Raw genomic sequence first — 13,455 nt, 5'->3', positions numbered from 1 at the left:
TGACCTTTATATGCAATCATGTTGTTAATCTCTCTTCAGCCCAGTTTATCACATTAAGAATCAGACAGAGCTGATTAGATTTCTATAGTCCTGAAGTTGGATCATTGTATTCTCAGAGAATTATGCGTTCTCCAGTTGGTGCCTTGACGAACTTGAGATGATTCTGCCATGTTGACCCGTCCAACGTTCGCAGACAATCTGGTTCTATTTCTCAAGCGTTTTATATGCATCAAGAGAAGTTTCCCTCGAAGTACTAAAGATGGAACAGTAAGAAAATTTATTGTATGATCCGTAGGACAATTACATCTGATCATGTGAAAGTGTTAGTATAAGTGCACTTTCTCTCTACCATTGCAACTAACCATTTTGCTAATCTGGATGATAAATGTCATACCACCTCTCAATCTCTCATATTTGTTTTACCGCTGAAAATCAGAATTAAATTCTATAGTCCTCTTAAAAAGCATTGTTGAATTTAATTCCATGATCCCAAGGAGTTTACAATATGTTCTTCCCCTGCAGCTCTTTCAGCAATCACAGTGGTACGTAGTCATGTAAGAGGTTGTGTTGTGAGTATGCGGTACAAGCCAAGCCTAAACACATGTTTGTTAAGATAACTAAACCATTAAGAACGTACGAATTGAAGCTTTGAAGAAGACGAATAATATGTATGTCTGAAAATATTAAGAATCTGTTTGTTGATGCAGGTTGAGGAATGCTAAGCTTGGAGTTGGTTGTACAGCTAGAATTCTCAAGTACACGCTAAGTAAGTGTTTTTGCCTCTGTAGTGTTTGTTTTAATGTCCAGCCGGGAGCATGCAATTCTCTGTCATCTATAGCGGCAAAGACAAAGCTCAGCTAAGTTAAAATAATAATAATAATAATAATAATAATAATAATAATAATAATAATAATAATAATAATAATAATTTGTACCTTAAGCAGTTGCACCTGTTTCCTTTCTTGTTTCTCATATGCCTTCTTGTTGATATTACATATGCATCCTGCCAAAATTTATTTGTTTAAGATTAAGGTTGCTATCAGAATTAGAAAACTAATCAATCAGTTGTATTAATCTAAACTACAGCTTAATCTTCTTTGTCATTATTCTTTGCCAGTGGCCATTATTAATTCGTCTAGTGAAGAATAATGCTAGTGTGAACTTCCCATACATTTGATTATAATTCAACCACACAAATGTAAATATCACATAAAACTAAGAAATTTGTTGATTTGCAAATTGTTCGGTGATATGAAGACCCATCATTTCTAAAACAAAAAGTACAATCAGTTTTTACCTTAAATAATTATATCATCACTCTATGACTCAAGTTACATGAAAATTATCATACAATGCTAGTTTGTCATAATTTTCACATCTGTATGGTCCGGTCATCAAACAACAATAATCGTCCATTGTAAACTCCAAAAACTCTTTTCTCTACACAGATATGCAGTACAGTGGGGGTGTATTTAATTCAGATTCTATTAGATTAATGGTTGTTGTCGATTTTGAATTTATGTGGAGTCCAGCGGAGTTGCGATAAAATATCAGCACAATTCATTCCTTTAAAATATCGTGGATTACAGTGAGATCTCTAAACACATAACATATACACAATAATATCACAAAATCTATAATTTTATATAATTTGAAAAAATTACATCAGATTTTAATATATATATTTTAGATAATTTCAATCAAATACTAATAAATTTTAATCATAATTTAAAATCATGATCGAATACCAATAAAATTTTATTTTTTTAGGAGAATTCAAAATCATAATTGAATACACAAAATTCTAATACATTTTCCTAAATCTGGTTTGAGTACACATGAAATTCCATATAATATTTCTGTCACACCTTGTTGTGAATATGCATGATAAGTGCATCCTGGCAAAGTGGCAATGTTGCCTTAATCAAAGATAAGGCTGTTATCATCATTTAAAGAACTAATCAATCAGTTCTATTAATCCAAAGTAGCAGGTTAATGTTGTTTGTCATTATTCTTTGCTAGTGTCAAATATTAATTATTGTAGTAGATAGATAATTAGCTTTTATATGCTATATTAATCTCAGCAGCCCTCTTTACCATAACAAGAAACAGAGAGATTAGAGAGCAGACTTGATATCTTTGAGTCATGCTGAAATTGAACTCAACACACTCATCATCTGAAAACTTTAAGTATGATGTTTTCTTGAGTTTTAGAGGTGTGGATACTCGTAAAACTTTCACGGATCACCTCTATACTGCTCTACTAAATGAAGGATTAGTCACCTTTAGAGATGATGAGGAAATGGAAAGGGGAGAGGAGATTACATATGAATTTGAAAATGCTATCCAGCAGTCAAAAAGTTGGGTAATTGTGTTCTCGACAAACTATGCATGCTCCCGTTGGTGCCTTGAAGAACTTGCACTGATTATGGAGCGTAGGAACAACTCAAAACGTCTGCTACTACCAGTCTTCTACCACGTCGATCCATCTGACATTCGCAAGCAATCTGGTTGTATTTCGGAAGCCCTACATATGCATGAAGAGAAGTTTAAGAGGGAAGTGAATGATGCAAGAAGGAAGGATTTGATGGACAAAATAAAGCGATGGAGGACTGCTCTTACTCAGGTTGCCAACTTGACAGGCTTGACTTTGGCGAATGAAACAAATGGGTAAGTTTTTCTAAAAATTATTATTTCAGAGAGTTCACATCATATTATAGTTAATCTACGTTGTTTGAGGAGGCAAGGAGCTCAATATTATTTTCATAACATCTGTCTAGAAAGTTTTTGCCCTACAAGCTGCTAGATTTTAGGGTTAACAAGGCATGACACTTCTTTTATATATGATCATGGTTTGTAATTCAAGTCCTAGCTAGAACAGCTCGCTCACAACTTTTAAAGGTCTTAAATTTTTTCAAACTATATCTACTGTTAATCTATAAATTATGTTTCCCGAAAAAGCTATAATCATAAATGCGGATACGCGATCCCATGTGATGAATACCCGATTAGTTCTCAACCGATTGGATATTACTGAGCATGATATTTTGGATTTGGATCTGGATGTTATGTGTACCACACCGAAACTCGCTCCGCACATGATTCAAACCCGAAATCCGAGCAAAACTCGATTTCACACACATATTATAAATAGACACACACAAATTATAAATAAATATATAGTAATATTTTAAATAAAAGACAAATAATACACGTCCGTTTATTTCACCATGTCATTATTATTCAATATTCAAATCATTTCATTCTCTTATGTTTTTAGTAAATTATTTAGTTCTTAATAATATAATCATAATGATTTAATATCCTAACAATATTTCACATATCGTCACTCATAAAACTTGTTCATTTATAATGTTATGTGTTATATATATAGTATTATTTTTCAAATTACAAAAATTATACTGAATATAATGGGTTTTACTATATTATTTAAAAAAATTATAGGGAAAATAGATTTTTTTGCCATTCAACTTATAGTGTTTTTAGAAACTTGCCACCCAACTAATTTTTTTTTTCCTTTTACTCACTTATGTTAGGTTTGGATCTTTTTTTAGCCACCAACTTAGGTTTTGATTTGATTTCTAGCATTATGATACTCTTTGTAGCATCATTTATACATAGTGATAGTATGTAATATTTTGATGATGTGTCGGATGTTTATATCTTTATATATAATAATAATAATATAAAATGAGCCGTTGAAAAATTAAAACCAGGAAAAATCGTAATTAGAATTCTAAAAATTCAATAAATCATGAATATGAAATCAATGACTTCAAACAATTCACCCTCCCTGATAAGATAAAGTGTAATTGAGTGATATGATGCATCATCTTTCGCTATTAAAGTTTCAATCGATTAGCTCAGTCTAAAATCTCTCTCAAATTTATCTTCATAAATTTTAATAATTTTATCTTATTACAATTTTCAAGATAAATAAATAGAGAGGTTAACTTAATTTTCAATGATACAGACATATACTAAATCATCAAAGTATTATTACAGACTACCACTGTATTTTAATAATGCTAGACAGAATTAATGTAATGCTAATAATCAAATCCAAACCTAACTTTCAGTGACAAAAAAAAAAACTAACATTAGTGAGTAAAAAAAAAAATAGTTGAGTGGTTAATTTCTAAAGAAGCAATAAGTTTAGTGACAAATAAAATTATCATAATGCTAGTAATCAAATCCGAACCTAAGCTGGTGGCTAAAAAAAGATCCAAACCTAACATTAGTGAGTAAAAAGAAACAAAATATAATTGGGTGGCAAGTTTCTAAAAACACTATAAGTTAAGTGACAAAAAAATCTATTTTCCCAAAAATTATATATCTGAATCTGAAGCGCTATGGTTTTGAATTTGGAATTAATTTTAAGACCCGAAAATATTTGAATCTAGACTTAGCTAAACCCGACCCGTTATCGTCCAGTTCATAAGCAACTACAATTTCATGCTTACCTTGGAGTTGTTGGGTTTGTGGAGTCAGATTCGGAATAGGATTTGGTTAGAAATATTTGGACTCCTATTAGAGTTAGATATTTCAAAGTTAGACTCCTATTTTGGTTAGGCCAGTTTCTTCTCTTATAAATACTCCCATGTAATTGTAAAATCACAACACAACAAATTGTGAGAGATCAATAAAATTAGTGTGGCTTGTGGAGTAGGATTTTCCGAACCACGTAAAATCTTTATCTTGTGTGATTGTCGTTTATTTTCTTGTCCTTGTTTATTCGCTTTTGGGTTTTGCTTTCGTTGTTGTATACTCAACAACTGGTATCAGAGCCAGGTTTTCAGGCGAGTGGGAGCGATGGCAGAAGATGGGAAAATAAAGATCGACAAATTTGATGGAAGAGATTTTGGGTTCTGGAAGATGCAGATAGAAGATTATCTATATCAGAAAAAGCTACATGAACCGCTTGAAGAGAAGAAGCCAGCTTCAATGGATGAGACAGCATGAAAGTTATTGGACAGGCAGGCTCTGGGTGTTGTCCGATTGTCTTTGGCGAAGAATGTTGCTTACAATATCGTCAAGGAAACGACAACTAACGGATTGATCAAGGCTTTATCAAACATGTATGAGAAGCCGTCTGCGTCAAATAAGGTATATCTGATTCGCTTGTTATTTGCCACGAGATTGAATGAAGGTGATTGTGTTGCTGATCATGTCAACGAATTTAATTCTATACTATCAAGACTGACATCTGTAGACATTAAATTCGATGATGAAGTACAAGCCTTATTGTTGGTATCCTCTTTACCGGATAGTTGGTCAGGATTTGTCACTGCAATTTGTAATTCATCAGGGAGTGGTAAGATGACTTTTGATGGAGTTCGAGATTCGATTCTTGGAGAAGATATTCGTAGAAGAAACTCAGGAGAGTCATCAGGTTCCTTGTTGAGTGCTGAGGGTAGAGGCAGAAAGACCGGAAGGGGGCAGAATCAGGGGCGTCACAGATCGAAGTCACAGAAGAGAGGACAATCCAAAGAACGCAAGGATATTGTTTGTTGGAATTGTCAAAAGAAGGGTCACTTCAGAAATCAGTGTACCGCTCCCGCAGCTCCTAAAGGTAAGAAGAAAGAGGATGATTCAGCTAATATAGTTGAAGAAGTGGTGAATGATGATGCGTTGATTTGCTGTGTTGAATGTTCTGTTGAATCATGGGTTATGGATTCTGGTGCATCATTCCATGCTACCCCTTGCAAGGATTTGATGTTAAATTTCAGAGCTGAAAATTTTGGTAAAGTCCGTCTTGCTGATGATGAGACTTTGGATATTGTGGGCATGGGAGATATTAATCTCAAAACCTCTTTGGGAACTGATTGGACGTTGAAAGATGTAAGGTACATTCCTGGACTGAAGAAGATGTTATTATCTGTGGGTCAGTTAGACAAGGAAGGGTATCGAGTTACTTTTGGAGACGGACAATGGAAGGTTATAAAGGGGAATCTTGTTGTTGCTCGCGGAGAGAAAAAGGGGACGTTGTATATAGTTGAACAATCTAGCTGTGAAGTAAATTCAGTTGCAGATGAGATTGGTTCTTCGACTTTGTGGCACCAAAGGCTTGGACATATGAGTGAAAAGGGCATGAAGTTGTTAGCTTCTCAGGGGAAGATTCCAGAGCTGAAGAATGTGGAAGTTGGTTTCTGCGAGCCATGTGTTCTTGGAAAACAGAAACGGGTTACTTTTGCAAAATCAGGGAGGACACCCAAGGCGGAGAAGTTAGAGCTGATTCATACGGATGTATATGGTCCAACAACAGTTGCATCACTAGGAGGATCTCGCTACTATGTCACTTTCATTGATGATTCCACTAGAAAGGTATGGGTTTATTTTCTGAAAAATAAATCGGATGTGTTTGTTACTTTCAAGAAGTGGAAGACTGAAGTTGAAAATCAGACTGGTTTGAAGATTAAGAGTTTGATCTCAGATAATGGTGGTGAGTATAGTAGTGATGAGTTTAAAAGCTATTGCGCAGAATATGGGATTAGAATGATTAAAACTATTCCAGAGACACCACAACAGAATGGAGTTGCGGAGCGCATGAATAGAACCTTGAATGAGAGGGCCAAGAGTATGAGATTACATGCAGGGTTGCCAAAGATGTTTTGGGCAGATGCAGTTAGCACAGCGGCGTATCTCATAAATAGGGGACCTTCAGTTCCTTTGGGGTTCAAGATTCCTGAAGAAGAGTGGCAGGGAAAGGAGGTAAATTTTTCACACTTGCGAGTTTTTGGGTGTGTTTCCTATGTGCGTATTAAAGATTCTGACAGAGACAAGCTTGATCCTAAAGCGAAGAAGTGTATCTTTATTGGTTATGGCTCAGATGATATGGGTTATCGTTTCTGGGATGAACATATGAAGAAGGTTGTTAGAAGTAGAGATGTTACTTTTAATGAAAATGCAGTATATAAGGATAAGCTTGCGGTCGATTCTGGATTTACAAAGGAACAACCTGAAAAAGAGAAGGCAGTGCTTGATGATATTACAGAAGAAGATCTTGCAAGAAATAGTGGGAGTTCTGATAATGTTCCAGTTACTCCAGAGGCTGAGGTGAGAAGATCTAGCAGAATTGCGAGACCACCACAAAGATATTCACCTTCAGCATATTATATGTTATTGACCGAGGATGGAGAGCCTCAGTGTTATTCAGAGGCAGTTCAGGTGGATGATTCAGTTAAGTGGAAATCAGCCATGGAAGAAGAGATGAATTCTCTTGAGAAGAATGATACTTGGTCTTTAACGGAATTACCAGCAGGGAAGAAGGCTTTACAGAATAAGTTGGTGTTCAGGATCAAAGATGAACCTGATGGCAGCAAGAGGTACAAAGCAAGGTTAGTAGTCAAGGGTTATCAACAGAAAAAGGGTATTGACTATACTGATATATTTTCTCCAGTTGTTAAGATGACTACTATCAGAATTGTGTTAAGTATTGTGGCTGCTGAGGAATTACATCTAGAGCAACTGGATGTTAAAACCGCGTTCTTACATGGTGATCTTGATGAAGACATCTACATGGTACAGCCAGAGGGTTTTCAGATAGCTGGGAAAGAAAACCTTGTTTGCAAGCTTATAAAAAGCTTGTATGGTTTGAAGCAAGCACCACGACAATGGTACTTGAAGTTTGACAACTTTATGATGAGGAATGGGTACACAAGGAGTGCAATGGATCATTGTTGTTACTTTAAACGGTTTGACTCATCGTATATCATATTGTTGTTGTATGTTGATGACATGTTAATAGCAGGATCAAACATGAGGGAAATCAACAAGTTAAAGAGACAGATGTCTGAAGAATTTGAGATGAAAGATATGGGTGCAGCAAAACAGATACTTGGTATGAGCATCATGAGGGATAGATCTGAAGGTACATTAAAATTATCCCAGGAGAAGTATATCGGGAAATTGTTGGAGAAATTCAGTATCCAGGATGCGAAGACCAGAAGTACACCGTTGGCGGCTCACTTTAATCTTACAAAGAAGCAGTCACCTAAAACGGATGAAGACAAGGAATATATGGCTAAAGTTCCATATGCGGCTGCAGTTGGCAGTTTAATGTATGCTATGGTGTGTACAAGGCCAGACATTGCTCATGCAGTGGGAGTTGTTAGCAGGTTCATGTCTAATCCAGGGAAAGAGCATTGGGAAGCAGTCAAGTGGTTGTTACGCTACTTGAAAGGTACATCCAAGATTGCATTATGTTACAACAAAAAAGATGTCATCTTGGAAGGGTTCTCTGATGCAGATTTGGGTGGATGTTTGGATACAAGAAAGAGTACTACGGGATATATTTTCACTTTGGGTGGCACCGCAGTTAGTTGGATGTCTCGACTTCAAAAGAGTGTTGCTCTTTCAACCACGGAAGCAGAATATATGGCTATCTCTGAAGCAAGCAAGGAGATGATTTGGTTGAAGAATTCTCTTGAGGAGTTGGGCAAGAAACAGGCAGACAGTGCTTTGTATAGCGACAGTCAGAGTGCTATTCATCTTGCGAAGAATCCTGTGTTTCATGCTAGGACGAAGCATATTCAGCTGAGATATCACTTTACAAGAGAGTTGATTAGCAATGGTACTTTGTCCTTGAAGAAAATCCTTAGTTCAAAGAATCCTGCAGATATGTTGACTAAGGTGGTTACCAGTGAAAAGTTGAAGCTTTGCATAGCTTCAACTGGCCTTCAGAATTGATTGATGAGAAGGCGCCGCACTAGTTTGAGTTATTGATTGAAGTAGTGGATTTTACTAGATTTACAAGTGAAGTGAAGTGAAGATGAGGTCAGACTCCAAGTGGGAGATTGTTGGGTTTGTGGAGTCAGATTCGGAATAGGATTTGGTTAGAAATATTTGGACTCCTATTAGAGTTAGATATTTCAAAGTTAGACTCCTATTTTGGTTAGGCCAGTTTCTTCTCTTATAAATACTCCCATGTAATTGTAAAATCACAACACAACAAATTGTGAGAGATCAATAAAATTAGTGTGGCTTGTGGAGTAGGATTTTCCGAACCACGTAAAATCTTTGTCTTGTGTGATTGTCGTTTATTTTCTTGTTCTTGTTTATTCGCTTTTGGGTTTTGCTTTCGTTGTTGTATACTCAACAGGAGTGGAATAGGGGTGTAAACGATCCGAGCCGAGTCGAACACTGCCAGGCTCGGCTCGAGCTCGACTGAAAAGTTCGGGGCTCGAGCTCGAGTTCGAGTTCGACCGAGCCTTTAATTTCAAGTTCGAAGCTCGGCTCGTAAATAGTTCAATAGGCTCGAGTTCGGCTCGAAAGCTCGAATCGAGTTACCAAATATTGACAAAAACTCGAAATATGATCGGTTCGACTCGAGTTCGATTCGATTAAATATATAAATTATAAATAAAATATTGAATATATTTGTAAAAATATATTTATAATAAAAAAAATTAAAAAATAATAGAGGCTCGATAAGGCTCGCGAACCTTACGAGCCGAGTAATTTGAAGCTCGAGCTCGGCTTGGTAAAACATTCGAATAGCTCGAGCTCGAGCTCGGCTCGATTATTACCGAATCAAATTCAAATATTTTCCGAACCGAACTCGAGTAGCTCACGAATAGTTTGGTTTGTTTACACCCCTAGAGTGGAATATGATCCCAGTTTAATGCTTAACTGTCAATTTTATTTACATTTTCTTGATATTTTTTCCTTAGGTATGAATCAAAATTTATCGAGAAACTAGTAAGGGTCATCAAGGAGAAAGTTAACTGTAACGTCTTAAGTATCACACCCCATCTTGTTGGAATTGATGCTTCATCTCATTACATTAATTTATGGACAAGAAATGGTTCAACTGATATGGAAGTGTTTGCTCTGTATGGGATTGGAGGAGTGGGAAAGACAACCATTGCAAAATATGTTTATAACATAAACTTACATTTTTTTTGACGGTGGCAGTTTTTTAGAAAATGTAAGAGAATTTTCAGAACGGTCTGATTGTTTATTGTGTTTACAAAGACAACTTCTTTCAGATATTTACAAAGGAAAGACACCAACGATCAACAATCTTCATGATGGCATTCTTAAGATACAAACTGTCGTGCGTCGAAGGAAATTGTTGATAGTCTTGGATGATGTGGATCATGTTGCGTAATTAGATGCAATCTTTGGGTTGCGGGAGTGGTTTTACCCAGGAAGCAAAATCATCCTTACAACTCGAAATGTGGAATTGTTAGAAGCTCATGAACCTTGCATTAGACATGCTGTGGAAACAATGAATTCTAATGATTCATTAGAGTTGTTCAATTGGCATGCATTCGGAAACAGTAATACTCCAGAATGCTACAAAGACCACTCAGAAAGGATTATAAAGCAATGTGAAGGTCTTCCGTTGGCCCTTAAAGTCATCGGTGCTTTTCTACATGGAAAGAAGGTGGATGTTTGGTAGAGTGCAATACAAAAATTGGAAGTTATTCCTCACTTTGAAGTCCAGAAGATATTGCAAATAAGCTATGATTCTTTGCAAGATGATTATGATAGAGATTTATTTCTTGAGATTGCCTGTTTCTTTATTGGAGAAGCAAAGTCTTGGGTGGTCGGGGTATTAGATAAGTGTAATTATTTTACTGGGATTGGAATTGAAAATCTTATTGATAGATGTTTGTTGAAAATTGAAAATGGAAAGCTCAGAATGCATCCCTTAGTTCAGAGCATGGGTAGAGAGATTACGTGTCAGCAATCACTTAAAGAACCAGGGCAACGGAGTAGACTGTGGTATTATAAAGACTCCCTTGAAATATTATCAGATCAAACAGTAAGAAAATATACTCACAAATAATTAGAACAACTACATTTCTGTAATGTATTTGTAATTATATGTGATCTGCTAATCTTCCTTTTCTTCCAGGGGACTGGAGTACTTGAGGGTGTGGCACTAGACATGAATATGACTAACGCATGTCAGACAGAGTTGCAAACTGTAGCTTTTTCCATGATGCGCAAGCTAAGATTACTTAAACTCAATAATGTGCAGCTAAGTGGAGGTTACACGGATTTCCCCAAAAAGTTGAAATGGTTAACTTGGCATAATTTCAGTTTAAGAGCTTTACCAAATGGCTTCCCTCTAAGTAGCTTAGTTGCAATTGATATGCAAAGTAGTAAATTGCAAAGGCTTGTGCAAGGAAACATGGTATACATCCTAAGTTCTGTCTTTTCTTCAAAAACTAATTAGACTGAAGAAGCTCTGTATTACGTTTCTAATTGAATTAACGGAACTTTATTCTTTTTCTGTCTCACAGCTTCTTGGATCATTGAAATTTTTAAATCTGAGCCACTCCCATGACCTTGTGAAAAGTCCGAACTTTGCAGAATTTAATGCTCTAGAGCAATTGATCCTCGAAGATTGTGTGAGTTTAATCGAGATTGATGAATCTATTGGAATGGCTGAAGGACTTGTGTTGTTAGATATAAAGGACTGCAAACTACTGAAGAGGCTTCCAAAGAATATATACAAGCTAAAGTGTCTAGAAACACTAATAATCTCAGGTTGTTCAAATATCAGGATGCTTGATGCAGAGATGAAAAACATGGAGTCTTTGAAAGATTTCCATGCTGATGGACTTGACTTCGGTAATTCAAGCTACAGAAATCAGAAAAGTGAATCATGGCTAGATTTCTTCCAGGGTTTGGTTTCAAAACCAAGAAGAGATCCTGAACCGTCATTAACTTCTTTACCTTTCAACTCCATTACTCTATTAAGCTTGGCAAAATTGCAATCTAAATAATAATTCTTTTCCCAAGGACTACTGTTTGGCACCATCACTTCAATATTTAATCTTTAGTGGGAACCCAATCCGCTTCCTACCAGATTGCTTTAAAGGTCTGGAAAGGCTCAAGGAACTCCACGTAAGGGAATACAGCCAGCTTCAAGCACTCGAAGATTTACCTAACATTCAAAACTTCCTTGTTGCTTTGGATTGCTCGGTATTGGAGAAAATTACGTTTGATGCGCCAGGTACGGTTTTGAAGGGTTTTGCCATCCCAAACGGATGCGGGAATCTACTTGAGATGCAAAGCAGATTTAAGATTGTACCAATCGGAGACATAGATTCACAATTTATTAACAATTGTGGTATATATGATGTGGAAGTGAAGAAAAGAATGCAGGTAAAATTACACAATACTTACACAGAAACTGCCACAAGATGTCCAATCCAGGTGATCTCTCTATCTTTTTAAAACATGTGTAACAAGACATTAACACTTCCTCTCCCTGCTTACTAATATGTAAGGAAAAAAAATACTTTTTTTTTCTAGATAAGTTGTCAGCTTGTAGTTTTAATAATTACCATCTTTCAGTAATATATCTTAGGCTGATCTTTCGTTGATTCTTTCCCACTTCTATTATCCTCAGCTAATAGTATTTCGAAAAATCTTATAGTATGTTGTAGTAACCCGTGTCTCTAATAATTGCTTAAAATCATAACATAATACGAAAATGAGATTCACCAGTTTATTTATCAACTACATTGTGCAGGGAATATTTCAAAATCAGCCCAGTGGCAGAGCATTCAGCATATTTTACCCTGGGAGCAGTGTTCCAGCGTGGTTCACTAGTCGACAGAAGGCATCTTCAGTATCCTTTGTTGTATCTCATTCTAAACTCAGATACTTAAACACCCGCATCGTCTACAACTCGTACTCAGGCTCAAGACCAAATTGTTTACTGATAATAAATAACAGGACCAAGGATCGAGTAATAATGTATGATCCAGCTTGTTATGGCATTCCCGAGGGAGATGAAGATATGACATGGTTAAGCCATTGGGATTTAGGCAGTCACGAGGTGGGAGCTGGAGATGAGGTTGTTGTTTCAGTATCTATAAATAGATAGTTGCTCCTCCCATTTTTCATGGCTTTTTACTACCAATTCCCTTCATCGCTTTTGTTTTTACAGCATCCTGCCATTAAAAGTTTTTATGCATCACACGTGCGCACGCTGCAGTAGAGTATAATCACGTGCAGAGCAGATGCGTATGGTACAATACATCTAATATATACAACAAAATGGCGGGTGAAACTGATGGACAATGGATCATACTCAGGGACAAAGCTTATATTTCTCTTTTTATCACTGATATGTATTTCAAATCTTTTAGATACATTGTTTGAATTTGAATTTGAATACCAGAGCTTCCTTTTTCCTCTTTTATAAAAAACAATCCAATTCATCCAAAACATTCTGGTTTTGTTCTCGCGCTCTATATTTTCATGGCTGAGGTTAATTCCATTATGTTTTTGGTTTGCCAAGTTTATTTTATCTTTCTGTTCGGCGTGATGCTCCCCTGAAGTAGTCTTTTGTTGATTATTTGCGTAATTTTAAATTAAAATTTTCAATTTTAGGATGGATGTCCTCTGCCTTCTGTTGCGGGTTCCTCAAACCAAACTCGAAAGGGTAATTTATTGAGTCATGTCTTT

The 13,455-nt window shown here is 36.1% G+C and overlaps 1 protein-coding gene across 12 annotated transcripts; it reads left to right on the top strand.

Annotated features, from left to right (window-relative positions):
• The first annotated feature begins 124 nt into the window (after positions 1-124).
• On the top strand, positions 125-13,430 carry LOC108201310 (disease resistance protein RPV1-like). 12 transcript variants are annotated; one of them, XM_064084848.1, is made up of 8 exons: positions 125-267; positions 523-633; positions 708-766; positions 2,085-2,670; positions 9,693-10,792; positions 10,886-11,167; positions 11,277-12,195; positions 12,515-12,653. In XM_064084848.1, the coding sequence occupies exons 4-5, from the start codon at positions 2,147-2,149 to the stop codon at positions 9,925-9,927; spliced, it is 759 nt and encodes a 252-aa protein (XP_063940918.1). In that variant the 5' UTR covers positions 125-267; positions 523-633; positions 708-766; positions 2,085-2,146; the 3' UTR covers positions 9,928-10,792; positions 10,886-11,167; positions 11,277-12,195; positions 12,515-12,653. The 12 variants fall into 12 exon arrangements, with proteins under 12 accessions (XP_063940918.1, XP_063940920.1, XP_063940921.1 ...); XM_064084850.1 differs by lacking the exon at positions 523-633; XM_064084851.1 differs by lacking the exon at positions 125-267 and having other exon boundaries at positions 343-542; positions 2,088-2,670.
• Positions 13,431-13,455: the final 25 nt, after the last annotated feature.

The sequence above is a fragment of the Daucus carota genome, chromosome 9 (assembly GCF_001625215.2).
Source record: "Daucus carota subsp. sativus chromosome 9, DH1 v3.0, whole genome shotgun sequence".
Taxonomy (NCBI): domain Eukaryota; kingdom Viridiplantae; phylum Streptophyta; class Magnoliopsida; order Apiales; family Apiaceae; genus Daucus; species Daucus carota.
The sequence above is the reverse complement of the archived record's forward strand: the minus strand, read 5'-3'. Positions and strand labels throughout refer to the sequence as shown.

Excerpts from the sequence above, each read along its gene's own strand:
- LOC108201310 (XM_064084845.1), top strand. The coding sequence starts at position 10,670 with ATGCATCCCTTAGTTCAGAGCATGGGTAGAGAGATTACGTGTCAGCAA. Across the intron at positions 10,793-10,885 it reads AAATATTATCAGATCAAACA|GGGACTGGAGTACTTGAGGG; the intron begins GTAAGAAAATAT and ends CTTTTCTTCCAG. Across the intron at positions 11,168-11,276 it reads GGCTTGTGCAAGGAAACATG|CTTCTTGGATCATTGAAATT; the intron begins GTATACATCCTA and ends TCTGTCTCACAG.